At 41.5% G+C, this 23,613-nt stretch overlaps 1 protein-coding gene across 4 annotated transcripts in view; it reads right to left on the reverse strand.

The window, feature by feature from the left end:
* Positions 1-23,613, reverse strand: part of FRMD4B (FERM domain containing 4B) — a 364,340-nt gene that overhangs the window by 202,735 nt on the left and 137,992 nt on the right. For 2 of the 4 annotated variants that reach the window (XM_008982001.4, XM_008982000.4), the window contains exon 1: positions 4,062-4,322. The exons of the other annotated variants lie outside the window; for them this stretch is intronic. In XM_008982001.4, coding sequence (XP_008980249.4) covers positions 4,062-4,223 — 162 coding nt within the window. In that variant the 5' untranslated portion in view covers positions 4,224-4,322. Of the gene's footprint in view, positions 1-4,061; positions 4,323-23,613 lie in introns of those variants that run through there. 4 annotated transcript variants of the gene reach the window in all.

Consider the following 23,613-nt stretch of genomic DNA (forward strand, 5'->3'; position numbering starts at 1 on the left):
GGTTGCATTTCAGCCAAGCATTTTGCCCCTCCTCCCTGTGGTCTGAGTGGGGCCAACCTTACTCCCAGGTTAAGAAATGGCCCATTCCCCTTCTAGCGTTAGCAAATCAATGCAATCCAGTATTTCTTAGCCTTTTAATTCATTGCTATCTGCTTAAGGAGCCTTTTTAGATTTTTTTTTTTTTTGGTTTGTCACCCCTCCTCTTTTGATGTATTTATTTTGAGACAGAGTCTCGCTCTGTTGCCCCAGTTGGAGTGCAGTGATGTGATCTTGGCTCACTGCAACCTCCACCTCCCGGGTTTAAGTGATTCTCATGCCTCAGCCTCCTGAGTAGCTAGGATTACAGGTGTCCGCCACCATGTCTGGCTAATTTTTTTATTTTTAGTAGAGATGGGGTTTTGCCATGTTGGCCAGGTTGGTCTCAAACTCCTGAGCTCAAGTGATCCACTAGCCTCGGCCTCCCAAAGTGCTGGGATTACAGGTATTAGCTACCACACCCAATTACTTTTTGTATTTTAAGTAGAGATGGGGTCTCGCCATGTTGGCCAGGCTGGTCTCGAATTTCTGACCTCAAGTGATCTGCCCACCTCAGTCTCCCAAAGTGCTGGGATTAGAGTGTGAGCCACTGTGTTCAGCCCAACCCCTTTTATTTTAATGTCACATCTATACTGTATTTCTGTTTATATATTCCATGTATATTTGTATTTTATAATTAAAAGTAGTAAATTTTTTTGCCACCCTCTTCTTTAAAATAATTTTTGCCTCCCTTGGGCCATATCACTCTCACTGAAAACACATGAATTGTCATCCCATACTCTGTGCCAACCAGTGCATAGTATCAGGAGTGGGTACAGACCCTAAATTGGAGTCCCAGCACGTAAACTGGGACTTTTAGTTGTTTTGATACTTGGAGGGTACGAGAAATTCTTTTTTTCTGGATGTGTAGATATAAGGCCTCAAACTGCTGTGGTTATCTGCTATTGTCAGGGAAGAAACCAGCTGAAGATAAAGCTAACAAGTGAACAAGACCAGGATTGAAAGAACTATGGGGAGTAATTCTTATTTGATCAGCAGGGTACCCTGATCGAACCATACCTGAAGTTCATTCTACTGCTAGACTTTTCAGCTGTGACAAAAGTCATTTCTTTTTAACTCTGTAGGCAAGTTTGAATTGGGTTTCTTATTACAATTAAAAAGAATCCTAACTGATAGAAAAGATAACATTTATTGAATACTTTCTAAGCTCCAGGCAGTATGTTAAATATCTAACGTGTCTATTCTTTTATCAATCTCTGTGATTAGTACTATTAATTTCCCATTTTATAAATGATGAAGCTGAAGTATAGTAAGATTAACTTACCCATAGTCACACATAGGCAGAGACTGGATTAACTCCCTTGTCTATTTAACTTGCAGCCTAAGGTATTAATCACTTTATGTTACTGTGTTTTAGTTCTACACAATTAATTCACTACCTTTTCACTTAATATTTGAAAAGCATTAAAAAATGATCCTTCCTTGCAAAAGATATGTTGCACAATTAATATTATTCTTCAAAGGCTAAAAATATTTTTGAAAATCTTATTTTTGCAAAAGCACAGGAAACTTTAAACTTAGAGATCATTTTCTTCTGATTCTATATTCATAAAAGCCTTTGTTATTTATTTTTATTGATACATATTAGATGTACATATTTTATGGGTACATGAGAAAATGTGACACATTCATATAATCAAAGCAGGGTAACTGGGATAGCCAAATCTTTAAATATTTTAATTAATTAATTTTTTAGAGGAGGTCTCCCTCTGTCACTTAGGCTTAAGTGTGGTGGATAATTATGGCTCCCTGCGGCCTTGAACTCCTGGGATCAACTGATCCTCCTACCTCAGCCTCCTGAGCAGAGATGACTACAGGTGCATGGCACTACACCTGGCTGATTTTTAAATTTTTTTGTAGAGATGAGGTCTCACTATGTTGCTCAGACTGGTCTTGAACTCCTGGGCTCAAGGGATCCTACCACTTCAGGCTCCCAAAATGTTGTGATTACAGGCATGAGCCATGGTACCTAGCCGTGATCTTTTCTTTATGCTAGAAACATTCAAATTATTCTCTTCTAGATATTTGGAAATGTACAATTGATTATTGTTAAAAAGAAGGAGCAGAGACTTATTCTTCTTTCTTTCTTTTTTTTTTTCTTAAGAGATGGGTCTCACTATGTTGCCCTGCTGGCCTCAAATTCCTGGGCTCCAGTGATCTTCCTGCCTCAGCCTTCTGAGTAGCTGGGACTACAGGCACACAGTATACAGCCCGAATGTCATCATTATTTTAGATGTTCTTATCAATGATGAGATGGTATTGGCTCAGTTACCATCCATTTTATAGAAAAGAAAAAATACATATATTTTAGTAGCTCAGTCTTTCAAATTGCTATTGTGCTGAAAAATTATCAGTCAACCTTATATAGAGCCCACAAGGTCTCAGGTTTCTGGAATCTTTATTTTTGAATTGGTCAGTAACAGTATTAGACGTAAGCCATAAATCCTTTGAATCCTTGGGGAGTGAGGCACAGAGTCTCTCTGGTAGGCTATAATATTTGTAATCCCTTTTTGAAAGTTTCACAAACATTAAAAAGAGAAAACAAAATTACACAAGGGGTACTTATTCTACAGACCAGACTGAACAGGGATTTCCCAAGAGACGGGGGCGGGTGGGGGGTGGGGGGAGGAAGTCTTTAAAGACAGACACATCTCTGGCTCCAAAAAGCCAGGGAGCTATGTAATGTGGCCAGATGGGATATATCTACAATTCCCTAATACTCTCAAGCCCCTACATGCTGCCCTGGTTCCCAAGCTGCCTTTCATATTCCATTTCAAAATGCAAATTATCACAGATACGTTATATAAAGCAGAAGCCGTGAAAGCACAAGTTCAAATATTCCTCATATTTTAACAAGGATGACAAGGGATGCTGACTCTTTAGACTTCCATAGTCCAACCTTAGGTGCTGCCTTTTCATTTTGCCTGATTGATGGAAGACTATGGTTTGTCAAAATCAAGTGCTTGATCACGTCTGATACACAATATAATGAGATATAAATTCTAGACATATTAGGAATAGGGTCAAGTGGGGGGAATCCAGGAACTGCAACAAAGCTATTCCACCTCACAGGAAAGAAAATATGATATTATGTTTCCACCATAAACACCAGGTATAATTCTAATTAAACAATGCAGATTAAAAAAAAATCTCAACTATATTAACAACCAAAGCACAGGACTTTTAAATTCATAAATTACTGTTTAAAAAAAATATCCAGGCAAACTGCAGTTCCAGAGAGGATGAATGGTCTCCTAGTTGAGCAAAGTTGCTGCATTTTTTTCCCTGCAGGATCGGACCAAGCAGAGAAATAAAGGGGCTGTGTTGTGTGACAGGGAGTAAATCCTAACGTAAGCATTCCAACGTGTAGCCCAGCCACCTCTCTCCTCCCCAGCCTGTCATATCCTCCTGCAAAGTGTTCACAATTTGCTGTCTTTCCTTCCAAAAGCCAGTAGACACAGAATCAGCTTTTCCTGGCTGTGCCTTACAAGTTGGGGCAGCCTGATGGAAAACTGAAAATCCAACGGAAGAATGCAAATCCACCAAGCCCCCCTCGGCCAGCAAATTGGTGTGAAACGGTTGCTTCAGAAGCAGCCATCCCCAACCCAATGAAATTAAAAAGAAGCACTCATTTGAATATCTAAGTGGCTTTCTGCAGACCCTCTGCTGCAAAGCAGCAGCCTTCCTAGCCAAGCACCAACCAGTACACCATCGCTCTGTAACAGATGTCTGCAAACGCTGGGATTATCTCTCAAGTGTCCCCATGCCCGATTTGAGAAATTCACGAGCTCTGTCAAGCAGTAGTTACCTAGAGCCGCTGAGCGTTTGACCCAAGGGCCAAGCAGTCTGCTAAGAGTTTAACGAGAGCCAGAGGGGGAAAGAATAAAATCATACAGGTGGAACCGGCTTCCCATGAGTGCTGGGCATCCTGCAGGGGCCCTCGGGTGGCGCGCGCTCCGGCTCACCTGGTACACGTCCTGCAGCCCGCACCACGTCCGCAGCACCTGGTGGCAAGCCCGCAGCCTCTCCGTGTACCATCTCCGCAGCGTGGACACGGTCAAGTTCCACACGAAGCGGCTGCCGCTGAACAGCAGGTCTTCCACGCCACACATGAACACCGAAGCCATGCCTCCTCCTTCGCTCCGAACCCGGGGGTCCCGGCTCTCGTAGCTGCAGCCCCGACCCCAGCGGCCCGCCCGCCTGGGCTCCCGACTCTGGCTTCTGCTGGCTGCCGGGGGTCAAGCCTGCCACCAAACTCGTCTTTCACCGTGCGTCCTGGCCAGGCTCCGGCGGCATGCCCTGGGATTGGGCGCCCGCCAGCCAACGGCTGCAACTGGCACACAGAAGCCCAGTGTCCACCCCCGCCCGCTCGCAGCGCCGAGCGAGCTGTGCTAAGCTCCACCAAGCTAGCCCTCGGCGCTCCCGGGGCACGGGAAGCCCTGGCCGGCGAGGACTCCCCCTGGCGCTTCCCCAGGGCGCGCGGCAGGGACAGAAGCGGAGCAACTCTTTGCAGGCAGAGAGAGGAGCTGCATTTCAGCACACTTGGCTTCACGTCTTGCGCGCGCGTACACACACACACACACACACACACACACACCCAGCCGAAGAGTCCCCTAATCTGCCTCGGGGAACACCTTACTCATCTTGTTCTGTCCACACCGATAAACACCTCTGGCCAGCCACAGATGCAGAAGAGAGAGAGAAAAAAAATCCTCCAAAGCATCCCTTTGGACCCTACTCCTGGGGGAATAGCCATGAATGTTTCCTTGGTTCTGCTGGAAGCAGGAGGTGAAGGCAGCAGTCTCAAAGCAACAGGCTGCCGTAGAACCTGCCTTTGCTCCTAACTTGAGGGTCTCAGAGAAAATGACAACCTCCTGTGGCTGCCAGCAGGAGGGCAGCTTCCCTCACAACAAGATGATGCTAATTTCACTGCAGCAGTCAGGGAGAAAAACAGAGTTCTTGATCTCAGTAAATAGCGTGCCATTACTAATGCTGGGAAACAGAAGCCCATAAGAGAATCAGTGGTTTAATCCTGGAAAATTCAGCCTCTGGACATGTCTAAACCTGCATGGGTAGTTTATTCTCCACTCAAAACCAAAGGAAACTGTCCTATCACTCATGATGTCACTAGATAATTCATCTTTATTATTATTATTTTTTAAGTTACCCCTCAGGAATTGATACTGATTGTTGGAGGCATTTGGAAAAACGAGCTCTAGTAGTCTCACATACCACCAGTCTCTATTTTCCTTTATTTTTGAGACAAGGTCTATTGCCCAGGCTGGAGAGCAGTGACTCAATCATAGCTCACTGCTGCCTTGAACTCCTGGGCTGAGGTAATCCATCTTCCCACCTCAGCCACTTGAGTAGCTGGGACTACAGGTGTGTACCACCAAGCCAGACCAAGTTTATTATCACTATTATTTGTAGACATGGGGTCTCACTCTGTTGCCCAGACTGGTTTCAAATGCCTGGGCTCAAGCAATCTTCCAGCCTCAGCCTCCCAAAGTGCTAGGATTACAGGCATGACCCAGTGTGCCCAGCCTCTATTTTCCCTTAGAATGTATGAAGATTTCTCATAGCAAAAATGCTGTAGCAAATTTCAGGATGGAGTTTTTTTCCTGAATCCATCTGTAGGTCAATTGTCTGTATTTTCTTGGCTGTTTCACACCTGGGTTGTTATCTATGCTATTACGTGACACCAAAAGGAAAGTAAGGCACCAAAGCTTTTCTCCTAACTAGCCCAGAAGACTCCAGAACAGATGATCGACAAGTAAATCAGCTTGATTTCAGGTATCAAATGTGCTTTTAGAATCTTAATTCAGGTGAAATTCAATCAGTCAAAAGACGAAGAAGACAAAATCTGTCCTCAATGTGCCTGTTGTTTTCAAAGTGACCGTAATCAGAAAACTTCTAAATGACATTTCTTTCTTTAATAAAACCGCCTGAGAGTTTTTGCTGAATTAGTTAATAGGACACAAGACCTGATCCAAGATTTGCAAACCTTTCTTCAGAATAAATCTGCTCTATGTGCTCATCAATATTAATATTGATAGTTTTCTTTTTTAAGATAATGGCAACGATGAATCTGAATATCATAGTTTTACTGAATCAAAAGAAAATGAACTTAGTTTAAAAAAGAAATGTGATCCTGCTGAATGGAAAACTACTGACTTCAAAAATGGCCTATTAGTACGAGCAAATGGTGGTGGTACATTTATTTTTTTTTTTTAACAATGGAGTTCGACTGTGTTCTCGGAAATGTCGGGCAGCCAGGGGAATACCAGAATAAAACCTACAACAGGTCAATTACCTCTGTCTCATGACACCATCCTCTCAGAACAGAGGCTCTAGAAACACTCTGGCTGTTAGCTATCTGTGCATAGGTCTAATGTCAACAGTCACTTTCAAATTCCATCATGTTCAATTCAAGGTTTCCAGAGTCAATGCAATTTTTTAGAAGATAGGATGTGGTATAATAGGGGTTCTCAACGTGTGGTCACTGGGCCAGCAGCTTTGGTATTACCTGGGAAGTTGCTAGAGACGCAAGGTGTCAGGCAACCCCAGAATCAGAAACTGTTGGTGGTGGGGGTTGGGTTGGGGTGGGGTGGGGTGGGGTGGGGTCGGGTGGGGGGTCGGGGAGGTGGTGAGATCAGCAATCAGAGCCTTCACTTGGCCTTGGGGGATAGCAACTCATGCTAAAATGAGAGAACTACAATAGTGATAGTATGGTGATTAGGAGCAAATCTCGTAAAAGAGACACACCTGACTTCAGATCTCTGCTCCTCAGGACCTGTGAGACTCCAATAAGCTCCTTAAATCAACAAAGTCTCAGTGTCCTCATGTGTACTATGTATTATCAGTATCCACTACAAAAAATTTGGGGAAAATTAAATATCCTGTATAAGGTCTTTAGCATGATGTCTGGTGAAGGGTAAGCATCAAAAGAAAACTAACCACCATCACCTCCTGAATTGAGAATTGTTTCAATTTTTTTGTATTCAGATAAAACAGTATAAGTAAAATGTGGGTTTTTAAAAATATAGATTTAGTGGGCATAAATGCAGTGTTGTTATATGGATATATTGCATAGTGGCGAAGTCTGGGCTCTGAGTATAGTCATCACAAGAATAGTGTGCATCATCGTACCCATTAAGTAATTTATCATCCTTCACCCTCTCCTACCCTCTGACCCTTCCCAGTCTCCATTATCTCTTAGTCCACTCTCTCTCTCTCTTTTTTTTTTTGAGATGTAGTCTCCCTCTGTTGCCCAGGCTGGAATGCAGCGGGGCCATCTCAGCTCACCACCACCTCTGCCTCCTAGGTTCAAGTGATTCTCCTGCCTCAGCCTCCTGAGTAGCTGGAATTACAAGTGTGCACCACCATGCCAGGCCAATTTTTGTATTTTTAGTAGAGATGGGGTTTTGCTATGTCGGCCAGCTGGTCTTGAGCTCCTGACCTCAGGTGATCCATCTGCCTCAGCTTCCCAAAGTACTGGGATTACAGGCATGAGCCACAGCACCTGGCTATGGGCAAGTGTACGTATTATAAAATGTGTTTTTAATTTTCAACTAGTTACCTATGTGTGCTTTCCTCTGCCTTTCTGTTTGTTGAAGGTGAAAGTTGGTGGTAACCTGTTTTCAGGGAGCAGTTCTGTTGCTCTTTCAAGTTCCCAAATAGCTTTTTGAATCTTAATCTTCCCCACCAGAGGCACCTTTTCCTGTGGACTCAGAAAAGCTGGGTGCAAGACAGGAGAAGACATCTTATTCCCACCAACATAAATATCGATGATTTTTTTCTTATCCAAATGGCTTTCCTCTCCTGTAGAAGACGTTCGAAGGTCAAGATTGAGTGATTTTAGAGGGAAGGAAGTGCAACTTCCTCCACTCCAGGGACTGCAGTGGGTGGCAACTGAACCCAGATGTGTAGAAGTGGAGAAAAGTGCGACCCAAGTGTGGCATCATTCTTAAAATGGACTAGCCACGTGGGACTAACCAGATCCCAGACACACACCCTTGAAGCTGGTCTAAAATTTTCTGTGGAAAAGGAGCTAAATCAAGCTAGCTTCAATATTGTATTGCTTTTTCTTTTTTTTTTTTTTTTAAGAAGAGGATTTTCTTTCCTCCTTAGCACAGAGTTCCCTGCAATACACTGTAATTTCCTGCAGCTCTCTCTAGAGGCTTAAGACGATGCTTTGGGTGACAGCATTTCTCATACACCTGGGAGTTGTGCTGCCATAAAACAGAAATTGTTATTATGCCTGAGGTTTCTGTAGGTTCTCCTTTGAACAACTGGCAGGAAGAAGAGCACAAATACCAAGAAGATAGGACAAATTGCCAACCCCTATCTCTAGGAAGAAAGACTAAGTTAGTGAAATGGTAGCTTCCAGTGGTCCCTTCTGTCCAGCAAAAACGCAGAGTCCAACTAATGTCTGTGGACATTTTTCAGCTGTACTCTCTAGACACCTGAAAAACCAGTGTGGGAGAACTGACAGATCATGGATGTCTGACATATGGCTTGAGGCAAATGAAACAAGGTCTAGTTCAATGGTTCTCAACTGGGGGCAATTTTGTACCTCCCTCCCATGCTGGGACATTTGGCATTGTCGGAAGACATTTTTGGTTGTCACAACTGGGAGGTGGTACTGGCATCTAGTAGGTAGAGGCCAGGGATGCTGCTAAACATTATACAATGCACTGGAGAGCCCCCACAGCAAAGGACTCTCCTGCCCAAAATGTCCCTGGTGCAGAGGTCAAGGAATTGTGGTCTAATTAAATGCTACACCCTGGCCAGGCACGGTGGCCTGTAATCCTAGCACTTTGGGAAGCTGAGGTGGGTGGATCACTTGAGGTCAGGAGTTTGAGACCAGCCTGGCCAACATGACAAAACCAATCTCTTCTAAAAATACAAAAATTGGCTAGGAGTGGCATGTGCCTGTAGTCCCAGCTGCTTAGGAGGCTGAGGTGGGAGGATCGCTTGAACCTGGAAGGTGGATGCTGCAATGAGCTGAGATTGCACCAGACTGCACTCCAGCCTGGGCAACAGAGTGACACTCTGTCTCAAAAATAAAAATAAAATAAATGCTGCACCCTGTTCTTCCTCTCACATGACTAGTTGTATGAAGACTTTCTTCTCCCTCTTGATATTTTCTTTCTAAAAGGCAGAAGAAATGAAGCAATCACTGTATAACGGTTTTTTGTTTGTTTACACAGCCACAATTTCAGGTATAACGAACTCAAAGTCTTTTGAGAAATAACTGGAATGACGTTTCCTATTACTTTCATTTATGATTTTTGGATACTTATCAACAAAAGGAAGAATAACTATCATAACAACTATTAGCATTTTTGTACTTCCGTTTTTTTTAATGATTTCATTTAAATCAGAGTTTCTTTATAGTAGTAGAAGCCTTTCTTGGGCATGCTTATAGAAAAAATTCCGCCCCACACTAATCTCAAGGTGGAATGCTGATGCCTTCTTTGGACCATGCACTTTTGCGAAAGTCTCTGACTGTGCACGTAACAAGATATTGTTCCTCTCAGTTCACTTTTGTCTATTAGACTGTCAACTCTGTGAGGAACCACTGCTCTGTGACGTGGAGGCAAGGCTGGAATGGCTCCTCCTTCTGCAGGAGTGTGGCATGCACTGGAAAGCATTTAGTGGCCTTGGGCTCTGCCTGCTAAATGCAGTAGTGCCCCAGTCATTAAGATCACAACAACAGAAAGCACCTCCACACATTTCTACATGCTGCTAGGTGGGCTGGTAACTGCTCTCATTCAGAAACCACTGGTATAAACTGAGAAAGGGTCTTATTCATATTTGTTTCTCCGGTTGCTGGCACATAGCAGGCAATCAATAAATGTTTATTGAACCAACCAATAAGTGACTATTTGTCTCAACGGTGAATACAGAAAATGGTTCATCCATTCCCAAAATGCATACTCTTGTTCATTAAAAAATTATGTATTGAGTTTGCACTATGCATCAGGCAGGGAACTAAGCACTCAGAACACTGACAGAAGACTGAGACAATCTCTGTCTAAGCGAGTCCTAGAGTAGAGTGGGGAAGTCAGAGGAGGAATCTGAACAAGGAATGTAAAGGAACAGGCACTGCCACAGGGGCTCTAATAGAGACAGGTGAGTGAGGATGGGGGGATTAAGGGATGCCTCCCTGAGCATGTGACTTTCAGCTGAGATTTGAAGGCTGAGAACGGGAGAGCCAGGGTGATGATGAAGGTACGTGATAGCAATCCAAGGCATAGGGAGCCTTGAGGACAATTCTTGTGGCAAGAAGGATCCCATATTTGTATAATGTAAGGAAAAAGGGTGGGGGCGGGGATGCTCGAGGGGTAGGGAACCAGGGAAGCCCAGCAGAGAGACTGCTGCAGAGTTCTAGGTACAAAGAAACAGCTTGAGGCAGGGGCCGTGGGAATATCTGCGTAACTAAGTGTTCCTTTCCCTCAGTCCCTGCGAACCCTGGGGCCTTCACATGCAGAATGGGATAAGAGGTTGGTGAGCAACAGTGCCACCCTCAAAGCGAGCTTCTCTTGTAGCCTCTGGGAGGGCTCTCCAACTATGCGGTGGCAGGCTCCTCACTCAGGGGGTTGGGGTCTAAATGCCTCTCGTCCTTCTGCATACCATTTCAAAAAGGAGGCAGGAGGCCTGAGGGGACAAGTTCTGTTCCAGTGCCACTGGAGCCAGAGGCTAGGTGACTGACCTCCTGCTTTCTTTCTCTTTCCCTTTGACTGTGAGAGCAAGGGACATCCTTCAGTCTTGGCCTCAAACAGGAAAAGATGGAAGGAAACTTGTAGAGGTGGTGGGAGCCTGAATTGGAGGAAGTAGCCATTGTCCCCTCATAGCCCAAGGCTGACCAGCAGGCTGGTTAACTTTCTGCAGCTGTCTTCATGACTATGAATGGCTTTTTGGTATCACAAAGGGCTAAAAACTCTACAAGCTAAATAGTATCCACCACTAAGGGACCTCTTCAGCATCTGTTCTTTGGCTTCGGCAAACTCATTTCACTGCTGAGGGATGGAGGAGGGGGAAGAAAACAAAGCAAAACTTTCTCTTCTTCCTCTAAAACCTCATCTGTTATTTTATCAAATTAAATTGTCCTTGTTCAAAGAAAAAAGGATGGATTCTATCTATGTTGTCTGAAGCAGTACAAAAAAAAGAGCAGCATGGTGTGAGACTTTGTGTTGTGCCCATTTTTACTAGTCAATCCACTGAGCAGATATTGGAAATTCCTACCAGATTAAATTTTAGAAGTTATTTGTGTAGATGTAAAAGCATCCGAATGGGAAGATGGTTCAAAGGAAGCCCAGTGGATCAGAGGGAAAGGGCTGGCCGATTTTTTAAGGAAGAAATAGTCTCAATCTTGTGACTGATCTCCCACCTCCAGAATTTGTCACCTTTCATTTATACTTAACCTACATGTACTTCAACAGTGACAAAAATAAAATAGTCATAAATTGGTCTATATAGCACCATTTTTTTCTAAATAAATAGAGGGAGCTTTGCTTATATTATCAGTTGATTCTCACATATATTTTCCCAAGAACAAGTAGGAGAAAGTTATTTTGGCCCCATTTAATGGATAAAGAAACAGGCACAGAGAAGAGGATGATTTACTAAGGGTCAGTGGGAAAAGCATTTATGAAAGCATTTTTTAAATGGTGTAGTTGCTAACTTTTCAGTCCTTTTACTTTATTTTTTATTTTTATTGTTTTTTGAGACGGAGTTTCGCTCTTGTTACCCAGGCTGGAGTGCAATGGGGTGATCTCGGCTCACCGCAACCTCCGCCTCCTGGGTTCAGGCAATTCTCCTGCCTCAGCCTCCCGAGTAGCTGGGATTACAGGCACGCGCCACCATGCCCAGCTAATGTTTTGTATTTTTAGTAGAGACGGGGTTTCACCATGTTGACCAGGATGGTCTCGGTCTGTTGACCTCGTGATCCACCCGCCTCGGCCTCCCAAAGTGCTGGGATTACAGGCTTGAGCCACCACGCCCTGCCCCTTTTACTTTAATTAAGGGACAAGAGAATGAATATCTTTTGTATTTACAATTTGCTTTGGGCCTCAGACTAAAATTTGTAAGCTATTGTCTTAGGCAGTTCAGGATGCTATAACAAAAGTCCCACAGACTGAGTGGTCTAAACAACAGAAACTTATTTCTCACAGGTCTGGAGCCCAGGAAGTGCAAAATCAAGGTGCTGGCCAATTAGTTTTCTGGTAACAGCCCTCTTCCTGGTTTCCAGGTGGCTGTTTTCTCACAAGATAGAGAGAATTCTGGTCTTTTCAGCCCCTTATAAAGGCACAAATCTGGCCGGGCACGGTGGCTCAAGCCTGTAATCCCAGCACTTTGGGAGGCTGAGACGGGTGGATCATGAGAGATCGAGACCATCCTGGTCAACATGGTGAAACCCCGTCTCTACTAAAAATACAAAAAATTAGCTGGGCATGGTGGCACGTGCCTGTAATCCCAGTTACTCAGGAGGCTGAGGCAGGAGAATTGCCTGAACCCGGGAGGTGGAGGTTGCGGTGAGCCGAGATCGCGCCATTGCACTCCAACCTGGGTAACAAGAGCAAAACTCCATCTCAAAAAAAAAAAAAAAAAAAGAGGCACCAATCCTATCATGGGGACCCCAGCCCCATGGCCTCATCCAAGCCCATTTACCTCCCTAAAGCTCCAACAAATGCCATCACATTGGAGTATAGTTTCAAATACAGATTTTGGGAGGACAAAAGATTCAGTCCACAGTGGGCACGGATGGTTCTAAGATGTGTTTTAATACTCTAGAAACTTAACATGACAAAAAATCCACCCTTTGGGTTCACCCAGTTTAATTAAGAATAAAACAATGATCTAAAAATTCAGGAAATAACAGGTGCTGGCGAGGCTGTGGAAAAATAGGAATGCTTTTACACTGTTGGTGGGAGTGTAAATTAGTTTGACTACTATGGAACACAGCATGGTGATTCCTCAAGGATCTAGAACCAGAAATACCATTTGACCCAGCAATCCCATTACTGGGTATATACCCAAAGGATTATAAATCATTCTATTATAAAGACACATGCACATGTATGTTTATTGCAGCATGATTTACAATAGCAAAGACTTGGAACCAACCCAAATGTCCATCAATGATAGACTGTATACAGTAAATATGGCACATATACACCATGGAATACTGTGCAGCCATAAAAAAGAATGAGTTCATGTCCTTCGCAGGGACATAGATGAACCTGGAAGCCATCATTTTCAGCAAACTAACACAGGAACAGAAAACCAAATACTGCCTGTTGTCACTCATAAGAGTTGAACATGAGAACACTCATGGGAGTTGAACAATGAGAACACAGGGACACAGGAAGGGGAACATCACAAACTGAGGCCTGTCAGGGGGTAGGGGGCAAAAGGAGCGAGAGCATTAGGACAAATACCTAATGCATACGGGGCTTAAAACCTTGATGATGGTTTGATAGGTACAGCAAACCACCATAGCACATGTATACCTATGTAACAAACCTGTGGGTTCTGCACATATATCCCAGAACTTAAAGGAACTTAAAGTAAAATTTGGAAAAAAGAATAAAATGAGAAAAAAAATCTATAATAAACAGTAATTTTTTTAATGGGAGGTAAGAGCAGTTACTTGAAATTCAACAGCTCTTCACTCCTATACCATAAATGGTAGAAGAAAAGCAAAAAGATATATGAGAAATCTTTACTCTCCAAAGATCAACCGTACTACCTAGGTGCAGATAGTAGTAAACTCTAGTCGTAAACTGAGAAACAGAAATTACCACTCTCAGTGGCTTGCAAAGTATTACAAACCTCTCAAGGCCCAGTATACTATGACCATCAAGTAAATATGAGTAATAGTTTATAAAAATAAACGACTTTCCCATTATCACTAAAAATACAGAATAATTTGGTAGGATTATTGCTAGGAATTTCAACTATTTGGCCCTTAGCAGTAAGAGCAAAAGAACAGAAAGGAAAAGTCTAGCATCCTCAAAAAAGGACATGAAAGTATTTCTTGTATCTTGCTATCCTAAAATAAACTTTTTAGGAGAGCAATGTACTGTTCTCAACTACAAAATGAATTGTATACAAGAAGAGCAAGCAGCAGGAAGCAGCATGCTACAAGCCTTGAAACCTTTGGCTATTTTATACAGTGGAGAAAATAGTTGTGTATTCTCCAGACTAAGGGTTCAGGGAGCTTTAGGCAGTATTTGAGAGGAAAGAAGAGAAGAACTGCATAATTTGTTCTTGAGTCAATAACAGAGAAAGAAAAGAGAGGTTTTACTTCTGAAGGAACTAGCATCAGAGAAATTTAAGGTAGACTTCCTCATCCTAAAACAGTTCCATTATTATCTCAGTCTGGTGGGCTTATAGGTAATTTTGGTTTATTCTCTGTATGTTTATATATTTTGGCAGAAATGTTGGTTGTCTGTCTACCAACTCTTCTCCTCTTTTTCAAATAATCTTATTGTGCAGGTGTTTTCTATGTTGCTGGGATGAACTATTCATCTAAGGGAGGGTACAACACCCAACTCTGACAATAAGATATAAAGTGAAGCTTTCCAAAGAATTATAGAAAACAGGGGCTGGGTGTGGTGGCTCACACCTGTTGGGAAGCCGAGGTGGGTGGATTGCTTGAAGCTAGTAGTTGGAGACCAGCCTGACCAACGTGGCGAAACCCCATCTCCACTAAAAATATAAAATTTAGCTAGGCATGATGGCAAGAACCTGTAATTTCAGCTACTTGGGAGGCTGAGGCAGGAGAATTATTTGAACCCAGGAGGTAGAGTTGCAGTGAGCCGAGATGGTGCTACTGCATTTTGGCCTGAGTGACACAGCGAGACTCTTTCTCAAAAAAAAAAAAAAAAAAAGAAAAAAAGAAAAAAGAGTTATAGAAAGCATATCCCTCTTTGAAGAGAAGAAACATCATAAGAATTTTGTCAGGACATGAAAAGATGCTGAACATTATTAATTAGTCATTGAAGAAATGCAAATCAAAACCACAATAATATACTACTTCACACCCACTAGAATGGCTACAATTAGATGGATAATAACAAATGTTCACAAAAATGTGGAGGAATTACCATCTTTATACATTACTAATGGGAATGTAAATGGGCACAGCCACTGTGGAAAAGACTGGAGTTCCTAAAAAAGTTAAAAATAGAATTATTTGTGATCCAGCAATTCCATTCCTACATATATGCCCCACGAAAGTGAAAACAGGCATTTTAAAAAACCTGTACACAAGGCCAGGTGTGGTGGCTCATGTCTGTAATCCCAGCACTTTGGGAGGCTGAGGCAGGCAGATCACCTGAAATCAGGAGTGCAAGACCAACCTGACCAATATGGTGAAACCCTGTCTCAACTAAAAATATAAAATTAGCCAGGTGTGGTAGCATGCACCTGTAATCCCAGCTACTCAGGAAGCTGAGGCAGAAGAATCACTTGAACCCAGGAGGTGGAGGTTGCCGTGAGATCATGCCATTGTATTCCAGCCTGGGCAACAAGAGCGAAACTCCATCTCAAAAAAAAAAAAACAACAAACAAACCTGTACACAAATGTTCATGGTAGTGTTATTCACAATAGCCAAATAGTGGGAACAATCCATATGTTTATCAGTCAATGAACAGATTTTTAAAATGTGATATATCCATATAATGGAATATTAGCAATAAAAAGGAGGTATATACTCAAGAGAATTAAAAACATATGTTCACATGCACACACACAAATTTGAACATGAATGTTCACAGCAGAATTCTTCAAAATAGCTAAAAAGTGGAAACAAGTGTCCATCACCTGGTAAGTGGTTATACAGAATGTGGTATATGCGTATGATGGAATACTACTCAGCCATAAAAAGGAATAAATACTGATACATACTACAATATGGATGAATACTGAAAACATTATGTTAAGTGAAAGAAGCCAAACAAAAAAGCCACATATCTATAGAGACAGAAAATAAATTAGTGGTTGCCAAAGGGTTGGGGGGTGACGTGGAGTGAATAGGGAATGACTATTAATGGGTATGAAATTTCTCTTTGGGGTGATAAAAATGATCTGAAATTAGATAGTGGGGATAGTTGAGCAACTGTGTGATTATACTAAAAACCAATGATTTGTGCACTTTAAAAGGGTGAATTTTTATGGTATGCAAATAAAAATCAATCAATTAATAATGAAATAAGCAACTGACAAAATAATAGATAACTTTAAAAAAAATGAAATCTAGGCTAAGACATGGATGAATCTCAAAAACACCTGTAAGTGAAATAAGCCAATCACAAAGGACCACATATGATATCGATCCCATTTATATGAAATGTCTAGATTAGGCAAATCTATATGGATAGAAATTAAATTAGTAGTTGCCTAGAGTTGAGGGAATTAGGGAGAAATGAGAAATAACTGCTAGGATTTTTTTTGGGACAATGAACATATTCTAAAGTTAGATTATAGAAATTGTTGCACAACTCTGTAAATACATAGCAATCCATTAAATTGTACATTTTACATAGGTGAACTGCATGGCATGTGAATTATACCCCAATAAAGCTGTTAACAAAAAAAGAGAGGTAAAACTACAGAAAACATCTTAACTTGTACCTGTATTTGCTGAATAAACTACAATGAGTGTGTAATACTTTTATCATCAGAAAGAAGGTGTTCAAATTTCTCTTGATTTGGAAAAAAATCCTATTACATAAAACAAGGTAAAAATCAGAGCAGGAAAAAAAAAAATACTGTACATGAGCTCAGTTGTAAAACTGAGTGCATGCATGTAAGGGAAAAAACCTAGAGGAAAGTATTCTAAATTACTGACAGTACTGATTCTGAGTTGTGATCACTGAATGATTTAATTTATTGTGGTAGAGGAGGCTTTTCTTTCTGTTTTTCTGTATTAGCACATACTACTTCTTTATGCTTTTGTTTTTTTTTTAGTTGACACACAATAATTATACATATTTATGGGGTACATAGTGATGTTTCAATACTTACAACGTGTAGGGATCAGATGAGGGTGATTAGCATACCCATCATGTCAAACATTTATCATTTCTTTGTGCTGGGAACATTCAATATTATTAGATGACTGAAACTATATATTATTGTTAATTACAGTCATCCTACAGTGCTATAGAACACCAGAAAGTATTCCTCTTATCTAGCTGTAATTTTGCTCATACTACTTTTTGATTTCTAATTGGAAATGCACATGCAATCACGCAAAAGCTTATTCAGCAATGAAATGTAAGCCTCCCTCACATCCTTGTTCCCCAGCTCCTCATTTCCAGGGCTGCCATGTAAGATTGTTCAAGACGACAGCTGCACAACGGCACCTGGCTAAGGCAGTGAGTGGAGACTGTCATCTAGCCAGGGCTCTGCTGGATCAGCCATAACTCATGGCTTTGAGAAAAAGAGTCCTTTTCCTCTCAACCACACAAAAGCATTATGCAACTAAGTGGCCATTCTGCCCTTTTCCCCTGCCCAAAGATACCACTGTTCCTAATTTCCTGTATATCCATCCTGACATAATCTATGACATCTAAACATATACTGCATACTATAACATATATATGAAAAAGCTATTTTAAAAGAGTAAAGAAATGGCAATACAGTATAATCAGAATTCTAGTATTTCTACAGTGGTCATTCAAGGCACCATGGTAAAATTGGATTTAAAGAAAGAAAAAAAATATTTGGAACAAATAAATCTTAAGGGAAGAAGCCTAACTGCAATGATTGTTGAATTGTTTGCCACCTGAGCTTTCTTCAATCCACATGATTGTTTATGCAGCAAATAAAATTGGTTGTATCCACTGTCAAGGTAGTTCCTATTTGGTACTTCATTCGTGGAGTTCCTCACAGTTTAGAAGAGGGTGGAAGCTTGTTCGTTATCCAGTTTCCACTGCAGAAAGCTTTAGGATTTTAATCTGCTGAGAAACCTGAGAATAGTTGTCCCCAGGTGAAACCTGGTCCTTCCATTTCATTCACTCGTGTGTCCTTCAGAACAAGAACTGCTTCAACAGGCAATCCCAGGCCACTCTCAGTTTGTATCCCAATATCTCTATATTCATTGCATCTGGGTCGAAGTCTCAATTTATTCAGAGAAAATGATGGTTAAGTCCGTAAATGTGTCACATTATGAGATCTGATTGTAAGGATTGCTCTGTCACTATGAATACCTTTTGTCTGTGTTCCTGTTTTATGTTTTGCCTCATTACAGAGGGCCATACTGGTCTTCTTTTGAATTCTAATGCTTTTGCCTCGGGCTATTGATATTTGTGGCTCTTTAAGTCCTCAATACTCTGAGATTGAATCCCATGAACTGCCATTTATCTTTCAGGCCTTAGCTTTAATGTTGATTCTTCAAAGCAGGTGAGTGCCCCATCACTGCCGCTTGAACTTCCCTTCTCATCACAAACACCATATTTAAAATTACCTGCTAAGGCTTGATTTTGACACCAGAACATAAGCTCCGTGGGTGCAGGGACCATGCCTGTCTTGTGACCCTTACATTGTCATTGCTTCGTATTAAGTTGGTGCAAAAGTAATTGCAGTTTTTGCCATTGAAAATAATGAGCTCAGTTGTAAATTATGTTTGTACCAACCTAATACAATACCTGGCTCATATTAGGTACTCAATGAACCTGTTAATTGAGCAGACGGAAATCTAAAGGCTATCTGTGACCCTACAAAAGGAAAGTCTTTCCTCGTTTAAAAAAAATTGAGGCTGGGCATGTTGGCTCACACCTGTAATCCCAGCACACTGGGAGGCTGACATGGGATCACTTGAGGCCAGGAGTTTGGGACCAGCATGGGCAACATAGTGAGATGCTGTCTCACATATATATATATGTTGGGTATGGTGTCTCATGCTTATAGTCCTAGCTACTTGAGAAGCTGGGTCTGAATCCAGGGGTTTGAAACTGCAGTGAGCTATGAGCTATGATCACTCCCTGCATCCAGCCTGGGCAACAGAGTGAGACCCTGTCTCTTAAAAAAAAAAGTGTGCCATTTGGGAAAATTTAGAATTGATTGAGAGCCAAGAATAATAAAGCTTAGAACCTACTCCTTAGATCTGGAAGCATTTTCCAAGGAAGAAGCCTGGAGGAACCTGAGGCTGGTACTGGGTTAAAACTAACTATTGGATGAAAAAACAAGACAATCACCACTGGGGTGCAATGGTTGAGACCCGGGAAGGCAAGGCAAGGTGGCTTTAGCGTGAGATATTTCTGTATGCTGAGAAAGAAGGTGGTGGGCCAGGTCTCTCGATGTGACCTATCTTACTCTTAATTTGCCTTGATTCAAATAAGTCTTGACAGTAGGAGCAAGGATTATCTGAGACATATTTGGTCCTCTTAAGTGGCTTAGTTCTAAAGCCCGTTTCAAGAGTGCTTTGGGGCATTCAAAAACTAACTCTGCTTCTATTACACTGCATTATGCTAGGAGCAGGATAAGACGAATGTGAACTTATTTGCCTTGTGGATTTGTTCCCTGTTTCTATTTCTAAAATAGAATACTTAAGTCTGTTAACTGATTAACTACAGGACTACAGAGAATGTCAAATACTTACTGGCATTCTTTACTTCCATTTTGAATGCCCTTTTCTATACACACTACTATATGGTTTCAGAGAAGATAAACAATTAAAATAAATAATTTAAGATATGCAGCATAGAAATATATAAAACGTAAACATTATGTTTATGTGATAAAGCATAGCTACATAAACAACAGATTATTATGTCCACAGGCGGAAAGAGAAGTTTTAAAATCCACATTCACTGAAATATGGTTGTGGTGAGAGTAGAACATCCAAATTAATCTCCTTCTATAGGAAGGAAATATATGGACACAGAGCCTCTTCAACTATTCCATCCAAGTAAACAACATGGTACAGAAGAGGGATATCAGGGGCCACAGGGTTGTCCCAAAGCAATTTTAGCAATCAGAAATTGAATTTACCTATTTTATCTTAAAGATTCCTGGAGGTTTTTAAATTCTTCTTTATAATATATCTTTGGTTTTCTTTCTCAAAATTCAATAAGTACAACTGCTGTTTCAGGAAGATGTGCCATGTTTATTTTGGGTTTCTTATAATTTCTCAGGACATCTCTCAGGAGAGGAGTGCATCTGTCTTTCTCTCTTCTCTGAGTCAGGGTCTCACTCTGTCACTCACTCTGGGGTGCAGTGGTCCTATCATTGCTTATTGCAGCTTTGACTTCCCAGGTTTATGTGATTCTCCCACCTCACCCTCCTGATTAGCTGGGACTACACGTGTACACCAGCACACCCAGAAATTTTTCTATTTTTTTGTAGAAAGGGGGTTTTGTCATGCTGCCCAAGTTGGTTTCAAACTCCTGGACTCAAATGATCTGCCCGCCTCAGCCTCCCAAAATGCTGAGACTACAAAGCGTGAGCCACCATGCCTGGTTGAGAGCGCATATATCTCAGGGTAGGAAGCACATTGGTCAACAAGAGGAGGTACAACCACTGTAATCTATACAGATTTCAGAAAAACTTTTATTTTAGTGAAAAAAAGTTTCTCATAATAAATGATTAAATGCAGTAGCCTGTGCATAGACAGTTCTTCTGGGATCTTATACAGCCTCCTGTCTCAGCATATATTAATACCACAACTGCAGTGACTTTCCTATTTCTCATGTCTGCCTAACTGTTGTGGTCATGGGTGATTATCCAATAACTGTTCTACCGAAAACGACAGGCCTAGGGCAGGTATGGTAATCCCATCCTCCTTGCCAATTGATTGGTTTAGGAAAGGGTATGTGATCGGTTTTACCCATTAAGACCAAAGGGGATATCTACTGAGGGGGCTTCTGGGAAACCTCGTTTAACTCTGGTTGAGCCATCTTGTTGTCACCATTAGGATGAAGCCAATACAGAGTTGATTTAAACAGGGCAATCACCAAAATGAAAAACGAGTCTTCAAGTATTGTGTGTGAGCTGCCCTACCTCAGGATACCCTAGTGTAATAGATTTCCTTATGACATGAAATGACATATCTTTCCTTATTACCAGAGCCAATTAATGTGTGGGTTCTCTGTTATTTTAGGAGATCTTTAATGATACACTTTACATTAGACTGAAAGCTATGAAAAGGGGAGGATGTTTTATCTTTGCATCCCAAAACCTAACCCAGTATCTCAGATATAGGAGGTGTGTAATTCATATATGTAGGGCTGAATTGAACCAAATGTCAAACATAAGATGTACAAAATGAATTGCCGCTAGATCTCCTGGATACCAAATAGCTAAATAAGCAACCCAGATTATACACAGTATGACATGAGGGTAGGTGAGAATTATTGGCATCAGGAGACAGTACTACAATTGACCTCAATACATTAGTCAGATTGCACATGACAGATGGTAAATCAAAAAGAATAAGGAATCAATGAGATATACATATGAAAATCACTGGCTGAAGAGTGACTGAAAAAAGCCCCAGAAGATTATTTTATTCAAAGGAAGCATAGCCATGGAATTTCTGTATTGTGGTACTAATCATTCAAATACAGAATGTAGCAGAGAAGAGAAGCAACATTTTCATATCTGGAACATCCAGGAGAACATGCCAGTAGTAGCTAGATGTTCAGGGGACCCTGAAGATACTGGGTCTGTGTGCACACTAATGAAACACGAAGGCTAGATCAGATCCCCTCCACTTCATTTGTAACAACTGCCTGGAGCACAGAAGTGCTTTGAAACTTAGCAAGGATTCAGGGGCCTCTATTTAACACCCAAATCTTCCTCAGAAGAGAAAAAAAATCATTCCTTTCTGATATTCCTTAGAAAAGAAGCTATGTGCAGACATTGACTTAGGGGGTTTCATATCCACCAAGCCACGTTAGTGTCCTCAACAACTCAAAAGTATTCTCACTGTCCCCATTAAAACTGACCCAACTGAGCAGTTATTTTCATTAATCAAGGGATTCAATTAATAGTAGATACAAGGAATGCCATTAGCATAGCATTCTAACAGAGGCCCTATGCTAGCAAAACAACAGGGCTCAGTGATAGGGAAATCTCAATAAGGAAGGAAGGAACCCTGCCCCATGAAATGAGTGGAGAAGCTAACCCCATTCCTGCCGTTGCTGCTAACCCCTGCGACTATGAAATGTCAGTACTATTCAAACAGTCATAGAAACCTTCACAGAGAGGAGAAATGGGCAGGACAGGTTTTGGAAATATAGAAAATTTAAATACAAATCCAGCACAATCAGCTTGAAAATAAAAGAGGTATAAGCACATTTGAACCTTACAAGTTCAAGTATACTCCACTTATGTAGAGCATTCTCTTGCTCTATTCCAAAAGTGTGCATGAGCACACATACGTACCCCCCTATGCACACATAGGTCTCTCTTTGCAAATTTTATTCTAAGCAGAATCAAAGACAAGTCTATCCCTAAGATTTTATTTTGTTAATTTTAGAGACAGGGTCTCTCTGTCACCTGGGCTCTGGAGTGCAGTGGCGCAATCCTAGCTCACAGCCTTGAACTCCTGGGCTCAAGCAATCTTCCTGCCTCAGCATGTAGGCATGCACCACGACAACTGGCTATTTAAAAAAGTTTTTTTCATAGAGACAAGTCTTGCTGTATTGCCCAGGTTGGCCTTGAGCTCTTGGCTTCAAGTGATCTTCTTGTCTCAGCCTCCCAAAGTGCTGAGATTACAGGCCTGAGCCAACATGCCTTGTCTCCCAAGAATGCTTTCTTTTGGATTTTCTTGAAGAAAAGTGCAAATAGAAAATACAGTGTGAATTTTTGCCCATGAGATTTCTCTCCAATGATAGAATTCTGAAAAATTAAAATTGAATAAATGCATAGGCTTTCTGATCCAGATGATTCTTTCATAGCATTACTTCTTGAATATTAAGGAAAGAAAGTGTAACTCTGGCTTTGAGATGTGATTACTAAAGTTAAAAGCATCAAATAATAACTTCAACTACTTTATGTTGATATGCTTTCATGAAGCAGCCATTAATAATTTCATTTTCACAATGACCTGTGAAATTTCTATTTCTAGTATAGTAAACTGAAACTTAGAGAGATTAAAGGAGTGATGGGGTGGGTTCAGACACTGAAGTATCCAAAGGTCAATAATCCAGGCAGAACTGTGAGTTTCATGCTTGGTACTGGGTAGAGTTGGGCAGAAATGAAGTAGGTCAAGAAAAGCAGAAAGCAAGTTCATGTGAGCAGCTCAGAATGAGGACACGAATCAAGAAGACGTTGAGAAGGGTGACAGTCAGGTGGTTTAGAACCCCAGACTCCAGAGGAATAGAAAAAGAATGCATGAGATCTTGTTATACCCAGGCATGGCTATCAAGAGGGCAGGAACTCTTACTGTCTTCCTCACAACTGTGTTTTCAGGGCTTATCACAGTGTCTGCATGTAATAAGCAGGAATGAAAGGAATTAAAACTTGGTCCAGCAACCTAGAAGAGAAATTGGGGATGC

The sequence above is a fragment of the Callithrix jacchus genome, chromosome 15 (assembly GCF_049354715.1).
Source record: "Callithrix jacchus isolate 240 chromosome 15, calJac240_pri, whole genome shotgun sequence".
NCBI lineage: Eukaryota > Metazoa > Chordata > Mammalia > Primates > Cebidae > Callithrix > Callithrix jacchus.